This window comes from Silene latifolia, chromosome X (genome assembly GCF_048544455.1).
Source record: "Silene latifolia isolate original U9 population chromosome X, ASM4854445v1, whole genome shotgun sequence".
NCBI lineage: Eukaryota > Viridiplantae > Streptophyta > Magnoliopsida > Caryophyllales > Caryophyllaceae > Silene > Silene latifolia.
In genome coordinates, this window is record NC_133537.1 from 272475109 (window position 1) to 272491872 (window position 16764).

The 16764-nt window shown below is 36.5% G+C and overlaps 2 protein-coding genes across 3 annotated transcripts; one reads left to right on the forward strand and one right to left on the reverse strand.

Moving 5' to 3' along the window:
* Positions 1 to 1335: 1335 nt before the first annotated feature.
* Positions 1336 to 5169, forward strand: LOC141616769 (glucosidase 2 subunit beta). 2 transcript variants are annotated; one of them, XM_074433902.1, is made up of 5 exons: positions 1337 to 1523; positions 1649 to 1762; positions 4356 to 4451; positions 4574 to 4750; positions 4843 to 5169. In XM_074433902.1, the coding sequence occupies exons 1-5, from the start codon at positions 1397 to 1399 to the stop codon at positions 4944 to 4946; spliced, it is 618 nt and encodes a 205-aa protein (XP_074290003.1). In that variant the 5' UTR covers positions 1337 to 1396; the 3' UTR covers positions 4947 to 5169. The 2 variants fall into 2 exon arrangements, with proteins under 2 accessions (XP_074290004.1, XP_074290003.1); XM_074433903.1 differs by lacking the exon at positions 4356 to 4451 and having other exon boundaries at positions 1336 to 1523.
* A 766-nt stretch (positions 5170 to 5935) lies between these two features.
* LOC141616770 (methionine--tRNA ligase, chloroplastic/mitochondrial-like) lies at positions 5936 to 16524 on the reverse strand. The gene is made up of 12 exons (XM_074433904.1): positions 16141 to 16524; positions 14235 to 14378; positions 13856 to 14005; positions 12797 to 12964; positions 12101 to 12225; positions 11146 to 11239; positions 10273 to 10371; positions 9283 to 9463; positions 8914 to 9029; positions 7809 to 7964; positions 6446 to 6574; positions 5936 to 6351 (listed from the first exon to the last, which is right to left on the reverse strand). The coding sequence occupies exons 1-12, from the start codon at positions 16414 to 16416 to the stop codon at positions 6187 to 6189; spliced, it is 1803 nt and encodes a 600-aa protein (XP_074290005.1). The 5' UTR covers positions 16417 to 16524; the 3' UTR covers positions 5936 to 6186.
* Between the last annotated feature and the right edge of the window lie 240 nt (positions 16525 to 16764).

Consider the following 16764-nt stretch of genomic DNA (forward strand, 5'->3'; position numbering starts at 1 on the left):
AAATTATAGAATAAGACGGTTCTCACATTGTGAAACGATCATTTTCTAGAAAAAAAAAATCATTCGTTTATTATTATCAATAAAAGTGTGATTTTTATACAAATGGGCCGTTTTACATTGTGAAGTCGTCTCAAACTATAATTAATGTAGATATACACAATTCTCATCTCATAAAACTCAACCTCCAAACACAAATTCTTATTTAAGACGAGTATACTCAACTCAACCTCCAAACACAAATTCTTATTTAAGACGAGTATACTCGTCTTAAGTTTAACACGAGTGAAGTAGTATGAATTAAACAAAAGCAGCATGTATAGAGAAAAGTAGCAGATTTCTCTTATATATATACACATGTAAGATAATACTTGACTCGTTTTAATATTAAGACAAATAGATCCGTCTTACAAGAAACTAACAGACCTCCAAAATACCTGTAGACCCAATCTGAATCCGAATCCGCATAACCCGTTTAATTGTCAAAATATTCGATAGAATCCGCATAATCCAGTAAGTAGACCATACATCCGATATACTACCACCAATGTTATAGTTTCTGAACATTATATTAAAGTTTTTGAGTTTTGTTTTAAAAATTATGAGTTTTACAATAAAGTTTACATATAAGTCTAGTTAAATTTGAGTTTTGACGGGAAAAAAAAAAAATCCAACTTATAAACCATAATAAACTCATAAAAAAATACACAAATACTCAAAACAAGTAAAGTTTGAGGTCTAAGCTCAGAAAAAATACACAAATGCTAGCTCAAAAACAAAGGGACGTGCTATTTCCAACACGCATATTACTGAATCCCGCACACTTTTTACGACTTTTTCCAACTTTAGCCCTCTCATTTTTACCCACAAACAACCCTAAAAGAGAGAGAAGAGGCCAACTAAGACAGCCACCAGTCGCTCCGCTACACGATCAACGCGAAGGGGATGGTCGACGGCGTCGGCAGGTCGATGACAACAATAGATCGACGACGACGGCATAGAATTGGATCGACGGCGATGACAAAAGGTTGGATCGACGACGTTAGAGAGTGAATGAGAAAGGAGGGTGTTGGGTTGACGACGGGGGTGGGGATGGGATAGAGTTGACGGCGATGGATGCAGGCGGTCAACACCGGTGGAAAGTGGTCGGGGCTGTGGGAGGGGGATGATAGGCGGGGGTGTCCGTGGGTTTGGAATTGTTTCTGTCTTTTTTTTATTGAAGAGTAGTAACGGAAAATTAAAGAAAAATGTGTAGAATTTAGTAAAATGGTGTGTTGAATTTAGTAATTACAAAAACGAATAAATTTAAGGTAGTAATCCGATATAGGTTCCTTTTTTTTCTTTTCTCCCCATAAACCGGTTTATTGGGAGCCCCAAATAACGAAATGAAAAGTCCACCATGACAATGAAGAAGAAAAAAGTAGCATCACTAGCATGCCTACTTTCCCTGTCCATCAACTTGTTCATCCTCGTACTTTCCTCTGCTTTACCTTCTCCTTCCCTGCTTCGCGGAGTTCATCCCCTTGGTTTCTCCTTTTATCAACCTTTCGTTTAACTACGTTGTATTTATTTTTGTTAATTTCCCAAACTTACATATTCAAGTTTGAAGTCTCGACACTTTGTTTGATTTTGTTTTGTTTTTGGATTGCAGATATTAACTATTATGCAGCAGAGCTGATCAAATGCAAGGATGGTTCCAATTCATTTGCAAAAGACCGTCTCAACGACGACTTTTGTGATTGCATTGATGGCACTGATGAGCCTGGTACTTCTTTATCAATCTACCTTTTCATTTTTATGGATTTTGTTACTGTTACATGCTGTAAAGTTTTCAATTGATTCTTGTGGGCAGTAGCGGAGTCAGAATTTCACGTTAGGGCCGCAAATTGCTGATGAAATATGAGTGCGCGCTAGGCGCTAGCCCCCTAGATCTGCCCACTTGTTGTGGGCTGAAAGTATTACTGTGAATTTGATTTGGGTTATGTCAAGTGTTTGTTGAATTGCTTCCAGTGTTTTAGTTATACGCATTGATTTATCTTGCTGTCTTTGGCTGGCTACGATATGGCAATTGCATGAAAATCAGTGTTATAGATTGAAATGCAGAATTGTAGAAATGATTAGTCTGAATATGCCAAGATGGGTTATATTTTAAGCTATTAGTCTGAATTTTGATAGAGGTCAAAGACATGAAATTGGGGAAGGGAAGGAAGATTTGTGAGAGAGTGATTAAAATGTGAAGAAATTCGATGGTTTCTTTTACCACGATCGTAATTTACCTCATAATTTGTCTTGAAATGCCAAGGAAGTCGTAGTTTAAAGTCAGTTTCTTGTATTAGTTTATGAGCTAACCTGTTTGAAATTTAACTAGCCTTGGCTTGTAGGTAGTTTATTAAGTATTACTCCCTCTGTCCCGGTCATTTGTTGTCCTTTTCCATTTTGGGTATCTCAGTCATTTGTTGTCCTTTCCATTTTAAGAATGAAATTGATGAGTAATTTGATCATTCTCATTCAATTTGTTCCACTTGTCATTTAGTTATTGGCCTTTTCCTCATTCCTTGGTCTTTGTGCCAAAACGAAAGGACAACAATTGACCGGGACGGAGGGAGTAATAGATTATAGTATTCCAATGTAAACCGCAAAGAGGTATGTATTAGTTTGCCTAACCTTACAAAGTGGTAAATTTACCTCTTTTCCCCTTTGTAAGTAAGTCAAAAATTGAGTTAGCTCATTAAAGATATCAAATTTAGGGGGAAGGGTGGATTTGCAAGAGAGTCGTAAAAATGCCATTTTCATTTAGGACGGAAAGCATTTTATAACTGAACTTGAAGAGACAAAACATGATATTCAAGTTATACTTACATTTGTTGGCATGGAAATGTTTAACAACTTTTCTCTTCCCAATAATATTTGAGTGGTCAATGTGACTCATTTTTTGGACATGATCGAAACAAATTACTTATCCAAGCTTAAATATTTGCATGGGGGTTGATAGAGCTGTGAAGATAGTAAAATTCATTGAGTAAATGTTATTTAGGTGGTTAGTATTTCCTTGGAATGCTAAACCTATATGACGATATTTTAATCACTTGAGATTGTTGTGAGGTTCGAGCAGCACTGCTGGTGTCTTCCCTGTACTTATTTTTGATGAACTTTTCTCACATTAAGCCGTCTTTGCTAAAATTTATTAATGAAGCAAAATTTAACCTCTTAGAAGTGTAGAGCAAGACTGAGTGATCTTTTATATGTTCTTCATGCCATTTATGTCTAAATTCTGATATGTAAGGTTTGCTTATAATATACAGTCTGGAGAAAACTGATTGCTCATTATTGTGACAGTGAGTATTTTTAGAATTGCTCAGAGCATCACCCTCCTAGGTGTTATTTTTTGTAATTACTCTAACTGTATACATTCATTGTTTACATAGCTATATACAAGCTAATACATAATGCTTAATGCATATCATGTACTCCCTCTTAACTCGGTCCCGTAGTAGTTCTTATCTCCCTTTTAAAGTAAATTTCATTCTCATTTCTCTTCTATATTTCTCCACTTACCGCCACCACTCTTTCTTTTATTATTAGTTGTTCTTAGTTTTTGTGCAAAATCGTGAGTAGAAAGCTTACTATGAAAATGAGGAGGTATTGTTCTAGGAAGCTGTAACACAATATACATCAGCGTGGCTGTGTCTCGTAAGTCGTAAAGTGTGGTTGTAAATTTTAAATCAATTGAGGCTAGTCTACCCTACTCATGTGTGGGTCTCTGGCAATTTGTTCTGCTTGCCAGTCTATCGTCTTTTTGAAACCTGGCATTGAAGATTACCGCATATTCATTATGAAGTTGTTAATATGCCAATCGACTATTCAAATCTTGTAAATTTTTAAGTGTGTCAATTCATACTCTATTTAGCAGTGCAGTACTTGCAGTTCATTTCTTTTGTTATGCGGCTGAACTGTTTTTCTTGTTCATTACTACTCAGAATGTTGGACCTTAGCCATTAGTTATGACATTTGACACCTAGGCCCGTTGAACCGCATCCGCAGTGGTAGTTCTGTATTCTCTTATTATCTATATGTTTCTCTGACTCTTCATATTACCTCGCGTACCCGTGTCCAACACTCGTTACTCAGACAAGGATATGACAATGGCACCTCATTTAAAGCCAAAATCTGCATATTTTGCATAAAATAGCTGTGTCTGACTATTGGGCACGCGCCCGTGTTGGATACTTCCAAACGAGTCTATATAGACGAGGCAATAATAATTGCCTAGTCTGTATAAACTTCGGTTGTCTCTAAATATCCATTCACTATCTTAGAGTCTTTACCTGACTAGACCATGTTAATTTTTGTTCATATAGGGACCCCAGCATGTCCTAGAGGAAAGTTTTATTGTAGAAATCTGGGAAGTCAACCTCAATTTTTGTTTTCCTCTCGTGTCAATGATCACATCTGTGGTAAGTACGTACACTAGTAAGAATTTCATTTCGTCTAATTTCCAGTTTCAGGACTACTGAGTTCAGTTCACTATTTTTTTTATTATTTTTTCACACAATAAATTTTCACTTTTCCTATACAGATTGTTGTGATGGGAGTGATGAATATAATGGTGCTTCCTTTTGCCCCAATACATGCATCATGGGAAATAGCATTGAATACAAGGCAGAGCATTACCATACAACTAGTTCTAACACTCTTCATGTGGATGAAATGAAAGTAAATGGAAGATTAGACGACATGATCCGAAATTTGAAAGGTGATTTTCTCATCATGGTTCACTCTGTTTATTCTGTTTCGGGTGCATCGTTGTTTGTTTAAAGATTATGAGAATGTCCTTTGAAACTCCAGATTTGAAGGTGTTGGCAGTCATCCAGTTAATAATCATTGCCTTTTGGGCTGTCTTCATCTTCTGTCGTCGTATGAAATCAAGTCGACAACGGTATCGTTCTTGAACGCCAGCTCGCCACAATTCTGCTCGGGGTCCAAATTTTCTTTGAACAATTGTTCTTCCACTGCTTCATTCCCTCATCAATCTAATGTGTAATTAATCAATCAGTCACACTTAAATCATCAGCTAATGGCTTGTGTAACTTGATACAATGCTAACTGCATAAATCTCACTTGGGCCTGCACTATGCCATTGGGAATTGCTATATCACGCCCTTCATTTTCCTATTTTGTCCTTTCTCTCTCTAAAACATTTTTCTAAAACTTAAATATCATTTTGTTGAAAATGAGTATCTGCAACGAATTTTATATTATTTATTTAGTTCGTCTAACGGCAAAGGAACGCAATTCAACAACAATTAATTGCAACTAAACAAATTATATGAATTAATTATAAAGTTTAATAACCATATAAGCACTATGTCATGTATTATGACTCAATCTAAAAAAAATGGGGAAAAAAGACTTGTTCCATACTATTATCCTTAAATAACTCGATTACTCAAACTACCTGAACCCGACGTAACCCAACTTGGCCATACCCGAATTTTCGCAAACCCAAAATGGCCCAACTCAATTAAAATCGGCCTGCATCCATCACATTTGACCACTTTACCGGGTCTAAAAATGAGTAAAGTTGGGCTATGTTCTTTTAGGTTGAATGGAACTAAACTGAACTTAATCGAGCCAAGTGGGGCTGAATTGAATCGAAGTTTGCTAAGATGATTAGAGTTGCAATAAGCTAAGTTGAATTGAAGTGAGGTTAATTGAGCTGAATAAGAGCTGATATTAAGCCGAAAAGAACTGGACCTTAGTAATAAAGGAGGGTATTTTGGTCATTTTTGCGTGGTTTATTTTTGAAGGAATCAAATAAGGAAAACAATATTTTATCCAAAGAATTTACGGGAGTACTGTATTATTTACTTTATGCACCTTGAAGCCCGGAGTTTTTATCGTCTCAAACAATAGTATGATACCACTATTACCAGCAGAATAACATGGTGCAAAATGGCATAAATAGCTAAAGATCCAATATTGAAAGAGCACTTTGTAGTTGAGTAATCCCAAGTACTCTGTAGAAATATGAAGTGAGCTACAATTCGACTAAATCTATCAAAAGCCGAGACTGGGCGGTAATCCCAGAAATCAGAGAGACCGGAGACGGGTTAACTACCCAAAGAAACTTGGGCAGGTAATCTTTGCAGGAACTTCACTTGAAAAAATAGCAACTGAAAAACCGAGCTTCTAAGTGCTTTGAGCATTAGCTTTCTTTACTTTGTTTTTTGAAGTCTTTTTAATAGGCTCGGGCCTAAGACCATCAGCATCTGTGATGAGATCAATCCTAGCAAAGACGGGTTTTGGTTCAGGCATGATTCGTCCAGCCTTCAAACCACCCCACTTTGTATCACTCTGAAAATGAAACATACCAAAACCAATCGATAAGAGTCAAAGAGTTAGGTGGAAGAAAAAGGTGGGGGAAGAAAGGCAAGCGGGAGAGAGATACCCAAGTAAGAGATCTGTATTCATCTTCTGAGTAGCCGAGCTGTGAATATACTCTCCAACATAAGCTTGGAGCAATAGGTGATAGTGCTATAGAGATTATGCGCATGGCTTCCAATATGATCACTAGATCCTGCAATACCATCAAGAGATTGCGAATTCAGACCTACAAGTTCTATAACAAGACTGCCTTACATGAGACAACTTACTAATGTCATGTCATCATTAATTAAAAACCATAACCCAATTTAATAAAACCCACCTCAACCCCTTATTTATCTCTCATCTCTTCCCTCCATCATCTCCACCGTCACTGTGCAACCCTCCACTGCATCCTCTAATACGATCCACCATAATCGGCCACCCGCCACTACCAACTATTCCCACCCCCATCAATTTTTTTACGAAAATTGCTTTGCTGAAGTCTATCATCATTCGAGATGGTGCACAATCTTCAAGTATCAGCGAGTTTTATTGTGAAGTTTGAAAGCAACAATCTTCAAGTATCAAACTTCACAAGATTCCAATGTAGCGTCCATAACTAAAATGGCTAAATTGAAGAATATTACCTTCATAATTTTGATGAATTAACTTAAATCGATAATTTTGAAAAATGGTGCCTTATTAAGAACGTAACGGCCATTAGATTCAAACAAGGAGAATTACTTTTGAATAAACATGTTATTACTTTGAAAATTTATCTTTTGGAATTTCTCGTGGTGGAGGTGGGTGGATGTTTAGGCGCTGTGTGCTTGTGGTGGATGGTGTGTTGAGATGGCTGGTTTATTGGGTTGGGTTGGGAAGAGTTAGGGAAGGAGAGTGTGTTGAAAGGTCGCCGAAAACCACTGAGTTCAGTGGTGGCTGAGTTAGAAGGGGTGGGCTGGTTGGTGGTGGTAGCAGGAGGGTTTTTATGGTGGTTGAAGGTGAGATGGGGTTCGTGTGGGAGCTGGTAGTTAGGCAGGGGAAGCTGGTTATCTAATTGTGTTATCAAGTTGGGGGAATATCATTTTTTTGCTGATTTGGATTAATGATGGATGTATAGTTGTATACAGCAAGGTGGATTCACCCCAGTCAAGCTTAATAGAATAATAAACTCAATAGAATAATGCCAAATTTCCTAATGAATTTCGCTGAGGAGCTCCAACTGTCATAATATACCCACACTGACTAAGGCCATTGCTGAATGGTTCTGGGATGTAACGTTCTTTGGGCTCGACTCGACTATCTTTCCTTGCCCATGCCCAGGCTCATTTTAGAATTTAAGTATAACTGGAAGTTGCCTAAGAAGTCTAGACGAAGATATTCACCCCCACTAAGACACATTCATCGATAAAATAATTTAAGGAAACAGTTTACAGGAAAGGAACCTTGGCAGCAGCTTCAGCAGCAGCTCCCCCTTGCTTGAAAAGAGACCATGGCGCACGCTCATCCATATAAAGATTGCCAGCATTAGCAATTTCTAAGACAGCCTCACAAGCAGATGATAATGACAGTTTTTGATAATGCATACTGGCTTTCTCAACCTAACAAAGCGGCAAGAGTCTTGAGTTAAGATGAGCCAGTACAATGATACTGGACTAGCCAATTTTGTAGATTCCGAATATTGAGACCAAAATAAGAAAGCCTTCCGAGACTAGGTTGTTTCTCGGTCTGTACAAGTTCATTACTAACGTAAACAAAAATATATAAAAATAAAAATTACATGAGAAATTAGAAAGGTATGAAATTCATGTCAACCTTTATCAAGCATGTCTCATACGGAGTAGTTCTTAACTAGTGATTGCGGATTTAATATCATGAGTGTAAGGTTGTAAGCTACAAAAGCAAACATAATATGAGATTATCTGTGCCCAAGACTACAGTCAATTTTCCCTATTAAACAAGGAATTTAGCGTAGAAGAAGATGAGACAATACATACAGCAAGTAGAGGCAATGAAGCAGTTAGACTAAAGAATTTTACACAAATGGTATCAAATCCTTGTTTGAGACTTGATCTCCGAATCAGTCATCATACTGCCTTCACCGTTGAAACACAAATGTCACTAGTACAGCCTCAAAATGCGGCCCAGGTAACCTTCCCAACTTCATTGGAACAAGGTGATGGGTTTAGGATTAAAGACCATGCTTACACACATACAATCAGTACAACAAAATTCTCAAATATTACTTTTTTCTTAGAATTGAGAAGCAAAAGCAGATATCTGGACTCATCAAACCTTATGTACTATCTACGATGGGTAGCGGCTTCCAAAGAACAAAGGAATTGTAAAGTAGAAGAATAGTCACAAATAGCAAGAAGAGAAACTACAGCATAGTGAAGTAATTTGACATTTAGGTTCACGAATTCGTATTTGCACATGAACTGCAGAGTCTAAGACAATGGCATATCCGTTATTAATCTCTACTACAACTCATCATTTTGGTGTATATGTTCATGTTCCTGTAAAAAGTTGAGTAAAACCAAGCCTCACCAGATTTTCAACATTGAGCTTCAGTGAGTTCCCGTCACCTGCAACAACTGAATCAACAGCTAAAGTTGACTCGCAATTCTTCTTTAGAAGCCCAAGAGTACGATTGAGAAGATTCCCTGCATATAAAAATTGCCATGAGAAACATTGTTAACAATACCACTCAACAACACAGTTTCTGAATGAGCCAAAATTAAAACTGGGTCAATAATTGATCAAATGATTGCTACTTCACAATGAAACAAAATGATTCCAGTTTAACGAGTATTAAGTTTTATTACATCGTGATCCAATTTTTTTTATTTTTTTTTTTTAAAAAAACTGCATACAATAAATTTATTTTTGCTTACAAGGGAGGATAGCTATAATTACCGATCGTGTTTGCAAGATGTGCATTAACAATTTTGATGAACTGATCCTCTGAGTAATCCCCATCACTGCCAAATTCAACTTGCCTCAGGAAGAAATATCGAACTGCATCAGCACCAAATTTCTGCACCAACTCATTTGGATCTATAGTATTTCCTAAGGATTTTCCCATCTTCATACCATCCTATAATTTTAAAATAAAAAGCATCGCTGGGTAAAATAAAAATATAGAAGCAAAGTTAAAAGAAAGAAACTAAATATATGTCCAGCAAGTGCTTAAATCATACTCCCCCCTCCATTCTATTCCAATTTCCAAGTGACACATTTTACTTTCTGGTCCATTCAAATTCCAAGAGTGAGATTAGAAGGATTCCTAGTCCATATCCTCATGTTTGAGGCCCCGTCGAAGTATAGGTCCCATGATTACTCATCTGTATATAAGATCTCCTCATCCGGAAATGACCATGCATCTAGCCGTGACCTGGATGTTTCATGTCTGGTCCCATGCACAGCCGTACGTTTAACGTTTGAACCCCATTTGCACATACTTATTGTTTAATAAAGCACACTTGAGCTCTACTTGCTTCAGTTTATTATTTTTCTTATTTAGTTTCGTAAAATTTGTGCAATGACTTCATGGGGAACTCTGAATTGAACGGAGGGAGTACTGTTTTGATCAAAACTAATGTGTAATACACCTAACATCGCATTGAGACTTCTATCTTTCATAATCTTTTTAGTGAAAACTAATTTGCAGGACAGAAGTACAGATTAGTACTACATTTAGACCGCCATCTTTTCATCAAACTTACAATGAGCCTTGAGCCCTTGATCAATTGTGTAGGTTTTCATATTTGACAAAGCCCTTTTGATATTTAAGTAGCAGAAACAAAATAATACCTCAAGAAATGGAGTAACTAATATTACTATAACTGATTAGTTGATCAACACAAACTGTAACAAATTGCAATAAATCTGCATATTGTGGTGTACCTTTGTTAAAAAACCATGACTAAAGACCATTTTTGGAAGGCTTAATCCAGCTGACATTAGCATAGCTGGCCAATAAACTGCGTGAAAACGTAGGATGTCCTGTAACATGACAACAGTTACTAAACAGCTGTCCAACCAATTAGCCAATTGTCATTTTATCATGAGAAGTCATATACAACAATATTACCCCAATGTCTAAAAGGCTTCCTGACTATTGCGAGGTAGGGGATCACACTTACTTAATTCATGTCAATCATATGCGTTTAAAACAGAGGTGTTTTTTCACAAGACCCATAATGATTTGTGTCCGGAATTGCAAACACAAATAGTTAAATGAGCATTTTGCTTTATTCATACCATTTGGAATTTTGTTACAGATTGAAAGAGTTGATTCTCAATTCATGACTTTGTTTCACTAACCACGCGATGCCAAGGCTGATACAGTGAAGTGCAGTCTGTTCCCAAGGCTGTTGGAGCCTACAGCAGAACATGTAACGTTGGTCTGATATGGGTGGCTATACCCTCTAGTTCTTATGTAGCTTCACAAGCTTAATTAAATGAGATGATCTCTCTTTTTTTTTTTTTTTACTTAAATTCCACCGTTGTTCCTCTTAGAAGTTCATTTAGTTGGTCCAATCCCTCTTTAGCTGAATTGATATACTCTATCACTTGTCGAAAAGAAGTGGTCACTTCATTTGATGAATTGACCATTATCAGACCCCTAAAATTGATGAACCAGACAGCCAAAATACAGAAAAAAAACAAGATCAGCATAAAATGACCAATAAGAAACATAATCAAAGTGAAAGGGCTACAACATATATTGTCGTATTTATGAGTAAGAAGAAAGGAAGCATAACCATATGGACTTACCTTGCCAATTAAATGCAGTGAAGCAGGCCAGGCAGAAGCAACTGCATTTTGTAAACTGGGTTGCTTCTCATTCTCCAATAATGCTGATATATACCTAGTGAAAGTAAGAAGGAATCAAACTTTGAACATAGCATCATGGTTAAGTAGAAAACATAACAACGCAAACATAGCGGTAATAAAACATGTATGCCACGACCACAAAAAGGAAAGATAGGGACAAAAAATGGCATGAAAAAAGAAGCAAATCACACCCACATGTTATAGAAAAGACTGCAGTAGCTTGCCCTCCACGGGGATTTCAAGTTATCTGCGTTTCATCATATTCTAATATGCTACTAGATTTAACATACTATATAACATTGAAAGGGAACTGATCTGTATGCTTAAGACCATTCGTTTATGTTCTTTAAATACATAAAGACAGGCTTATAATGAGAAATAAAGAGTTTTAGAGGACAGCTTTCTCCCTGGGGAAATGTTGAAAAGAAAGGGTATCATGAGCATAAAAAAAGAGAGATAAGCAAAAGAAACTCCTAGTGAGATGTTAACCTAAAATAAGAATAGTCCAAAATAATAAATTCAAGTCAAATAAACAGTCAAAATGTACAAGCACCATTTAACTAGGATAGTAACGAAAGTGCACAAAAAGAAGAGGGCACTCAATGATCCAGAATATGGTAAGCAATGCTACAATATCTCTAATTAACAAAATCAGATAGTAAGTATATGAGTAAAACTTGATGATGTCCAAAGCAGAGGCAGAACTATAAAAGTATAAAGGGACAAGATGTGGCAGTTGCTAACCCAAATCCTAAACTACTTTGTACTTTCCCAAACAGGATAAGCACTTGTTTTCTCACTTTTCTGTCTAAAATAAGCACATTAAACTACGTAAAATGCTGTCAAACTTAACGAGTTTTAGCAAAAGAAAGTCGAAAACCGCATGGAAATTTACCCTAATAAGGCATCAAACCAAACATATATTGTTTGGTTATGGTCATCAGGAACTTGAATGCCCCAGTCAACAGCTGCCCGAGAAATTGAGAAATCCCTCAGTCCAGTTTTAACCCAACCTTGAACCTACAATTTTACATCAGATACAAAATACTAAAGATTGTGAATTTTTCTCATGGAAATCGTAGAAAAGATGTGAATGCATGATACAGATTAATTTTTAAGGGAAAATGATGATGGTATACCTTTTGGGTTTGCTGGCATGAACCATCTCAAAAGATTATAGAAAATTCTATCCAAAACCATAAGTTCATGAATCCCAAAGTCGCATATTTCTATATCACCTGTATACAAGAATTATAGTCTTCCTATTCCCCTTCTTACAGCCTGTGAAGCATCTTAAAGCTCTTACATTTCCATCCTTCAATTCTCCAAACCAATGGATCCCTTTGTCATGCTTAAACCAATCTAAGCATGTTTCTCGCATTTTATCTTCAATAGATGCCACTCGCCCACTCTAACCTTCTTAGATCATTTTAGTACGCCCACACTTCCAATGTATATTGAATGTATATGCATGTATGGCCCAATGATCTTAAAATCAGTGAAAGGACTTTGTCTAGTAACATTGACACAATAGACCCAACATAAAAAGAAAAATAGACTAAGTGAGCCACAAGAAGAGAAATTGTCTTACTTCATTCAGACGAGAAGCAGGCTGAACAAAATTGGGGTTTTGAAACAAGAAGTCTTCCAGCTGCTTTTGGTACTTTGATAAAGCAAAGAAGTAATTGTCTTCTTTTCTGGCTATACATGGCTTAAGATGAATAGGGCAACAATCATCTGGACTTAATTCTTTCTGATCCTGTAAATTACGAAAACTACTGAGTAAATACTAATTCGTAAATAGAACAGTACAAATAGAAGTATAAGGGAATGATACATATCAAACGCATGTAGCTCCATGTTACAAGACTAGATAATTCTCTTCCCATTTAGTTCATAAATCAAAATATGAAGCAATATAACAGCCAGTTCTTTGATTTAACACATGGGAAGGCTTAACACAAGATCAGGTCTCATATCTTAGGGCAAGATATAGAATTATAGATCATTAGCTACGCCAAGAACTATATTGGTTATGATGCAGTTTTCACTGCGTCACCGAAGGATGCCTATGGGTGGTGTAGATGACGAGATTACAGAAATGCTACGATGTGAACTTGATGACATGGTTAGTTGTAGTCCTGGCAAAATTGATCCTGCCCAAATGACCCGACCCAAATAAATCAGCCAGTACCCGAATTGAGGACCCAAGATTTTACCCTTTCCATGCATTTATCAATAGGGACTTTAAAAGCATCCCTGAACCTTAAAATCCTAACCATGTCTTCGTCTTATTCTAACATGCCATAGAACCTTAAGACGGTCTTACCCAAAACTTTGACTAGCATATATGTTCTTGGCATGTCACTATAATCATCACAATATGCCTTAGCTAACTGAAGAACCAATATTCTTTCCTGACCTAATGGACAGGAAATAAATAGTTATCTACTCATACCCGTTGGTGGAAGTAGATGCAGAAAACACAAACATCGCTAGCCAAGGAAACAGGAGCCAGTGTTTCTAGCTATAACCAAAGAAAGAAGATGGCAGAGGAATAGACACCAGGTGCTACCATTTGCCTCCAAAGGTTAGAACTACAATGTATGCAATTCATTTACTGTTGAGAAATTGATATATAATAACATACCTTGTACTCTTCACAATTGATACAGTAAAGCCCCTCATAGTCAGCTCGATAAATATCCCCATTTGCAAGAACTCTTGAATAGAACTCATTAACAACTGCTTCATGCTTTTGATCCGTTGTTCGAATGAATTTGTCATAAGCAATATCCAGCTACACTAAGCAAACATGAAGAGTATTCAAGTAAGTATGTCACTAAGACAATTTGAAGTTTTCATAGACAAACCGATCGGGCCTTGTATATTGTATCCTTTCTCTTTCTAGTAAGTACAAATGAAGGATAAAGAAGAGACATCAAGAAGGGTAACGATTAAATAAACAGAAAAAATTCACAGTTATCAAGCACATAAACTATTGTGCAAAAGAAGTCTTATACGAGTACCTCTTTCCAGAGCATCTTATAAGATAGAGACACAGTGTTGCAATGTTCGCTAGGGCTCAAACCAGCTACAGTTGCTGCAGTAGCAATCTTTTCTCCATGTTCATCAGTGCCAGTTATGAATGTTACTTTTTTCTCCAATAACCTCTTCCACGAGCAAAATAGGTTCAAAACAACCATTAGTTAACTGCTGTTCCCTTAACAAGATAAAAGAGCCAAGCGCAAAATTTGATGCAACTAACCACAACCTTAGTATTACAGCAGTGCTAACACTGCAACCTATGTGGTTAATCCAAGGAGGTCTGTGAGAGGCGCATGTACTTCAGAACTCCGTGGATTAGCCACAAAGGCCGTGGCATTAGGAGCTCCCTAGTTTTATTAGCAATAGCACAAAGCCTTCGTCACAAAAAAAGATCTTAGGTTTTTGTCAAAAGGATATTTCACAATTCTTTTTCTCCCATAAACACATCCTACGTCAATCCCCAGTTTACCCAAGGACAACTTAGCAAATCAAGTGTGTACGTTTTCCAGGAAAACACATAACTTGTTTAGCAATTAGATAGTCCTATACTTGCTCATGCTAAATATGTCCAATACATTAATGAGCTAATACAACATATGTGTGCACTGCAATTATTAAAAGATAATATATAAATATTGAATCTAGAAACCTGTAATCAGCAGAAGTTCATTTCACTTCTAAGCTCAAACAAGAACAAAGTAAGCCACAATCAAAAGAAAAGTATTAAATTTGAACAAGAAAATTGCAATCCCAAGAGCTTTTTAAATCGAAACCAACCGCTGAAACTTCAAATTCAAACCCAGTGATTAGAAATTTTAAATCAATGCAGCTACTTTATAGTCCGATGGTGAAACAAGGCGAGTAAATGCTAATCCCAAAACCTTGAAATTCATTATTGTCTCAATTTAGACCCATCTCGCCTGATTTAAGAGCTGCTTGCATTTTGGAGAAACCAACAACCTAACATTAAACAAAGCTTTGTGTATTAAACTTTGTCAGAAGATATTGGTGTATATTGACGGTATTGGAGTGTACCGGCGGAAACAAGCATACACGGAACACGACAAGTGACAGTTTGATGATTGATAATGGGAAGCCCTTGGTGAACCAATGTGTCCCTTGGTGAAACATCATACTAGTTTATTATCAATATATAACTACCCCTTGTATTATTATGTATAAGTAGAACTTTGTTGTAGACAAATATTATGCAATTCATTAATAATATTTACACTTGTGTAATTTACAATTCGTTAGTGTAATTTATCAGAAGACCTTTACAGGATTTTAGGAAAAGGCGAGGTAAGGGAAGTTGGATGTACACAGTCTTCTCTTTATGTTAACAACTTAAAAGAGGCCGTTTCCAAATGACCCATGATGAAAATTACATCGAGAATTGCATATAATGACTCATACTCTAAAAGATAGAGGGTAAAAAACCGCCACCAAATATTAGTGAATCATTTTCCATAACTCCTTATTCAAACGCAAAGATAATGAGTTTTGGCTCCATTAAAAACTGAAATTCTAGCATAAACATAGCATTCAAATAAATATTGTTCCAAACTAAGTCATAAGATAGTGAAGAACTGTGGCAACTCATTAAACTCATACAATGAAACTATCACCATCAACATGAAAAATCATTATCAATCCTTTTAATTTGCGGAGGCCAGTTTAATGAATAGACACAACAACCGACAAAAAACAAGGGAAGAACAGGAATAATTAAGCACAAAGTCTCATTTGTGAGGGTCAAATAAAACCCAGATGGGTAGATAAAGATAAGTAATTTGTGACTCCTAGACACTCTAATTTTGTGTTATCTACTATGTGGGCGGCGATACTTACTAATAATTAAAAACAAAAAGGGTACATAATTGATACCTGAAAGCGAGCAATGGCGTCGGCGGCAATGGTGGTGTAAGCGCTGCCCATATGAGGAGGGGCATTGACGTAATAAAGAGGTGTTGTAAGGACAAAGTTGTCAGTAGAATCAGCAGTACAAGAGCAGAACATGGATGATCTTGAGAAGGAGGGGAATAATGGGTTTGATTGAAAATGGATGGATTTTCTGAGGAAATTGAAGGCGGGTTTGTTGATTGAAGAGATTGGTGACAGAACCCATAGACTGTTTTGTATGCTCTGCATTCTCCCCGCCATTTTCTGATTCTGCGCTTCAAACCTCTGGTCTGTCTTGTGTCTTCACTGTCCAAGGCTGAAGATAGGAAAAAATGGAAGACTAATCTTTTTCTAAAACTAGTTGGAACTGCGCTTGCCTAGCACGCGGTATCTAACTTTTCTTACTCGGTTGATTATACTATAGTTATTTAAATTGTTAAAACGGTAAAAATATGACAGTCTTATTTTATTTTTACACAGTTAAATATATAATAATACGCACATATGGGATATATTTTTCAATTATTGTATCCCTTATCCTCTTTATACTAAAAGAATAATAACTTACTAAAATTTTCCCGCCTAAATTAATTATTCTATAATTAGACC

Excerpts from the sequence above, each read along its gene's own strand:
- LOC141616769 (XM_074433902.1), top strand. The coding sequence starts at position 1,397 with ATGACAATGAAGAAGAAAAAAGTAGCATCACTAGCATGCCTACTTTCC. Across the intron at positions 1,763-4,355 it reads TGATGGCACTGATGAGCCTG|GGACCCCAGCATGTCCTAGA; the intron begins GTACTTCTTTAT and ends TTGTTCATATAG. Across the intron at positions 4,751-4,842 it reads CATGATCCGAAATTTGAAAG|ATTTGAAGGTGTTGGCAGTC; the intron begins GTGATTTTCTCA and ends TTGAAACTCCAG.
- LOC141616770 (XM_074433904.1), bottom strand. The coding sequence starts at position 16,416 with ATGGCGGGGAGAATGCAGAGCATACAAAACAGTCTATGGGTTCTGTCA. Across the intron at positions 14,006-14,234 it reads ATAAGATGCTCTGGAAAGAG|CTGGATATTGCTTATGACAA; the intron begins GTACTCGTATAA and ends TGCTTAGTGTAG. Across the intron at positions 9,030-9,282 it reads ACATCTTGCAAACACGATCG|GGAATCTTCTCAATCGTACT; the intron begins GTAATTATAGCT and ends TTTTATATGCAG.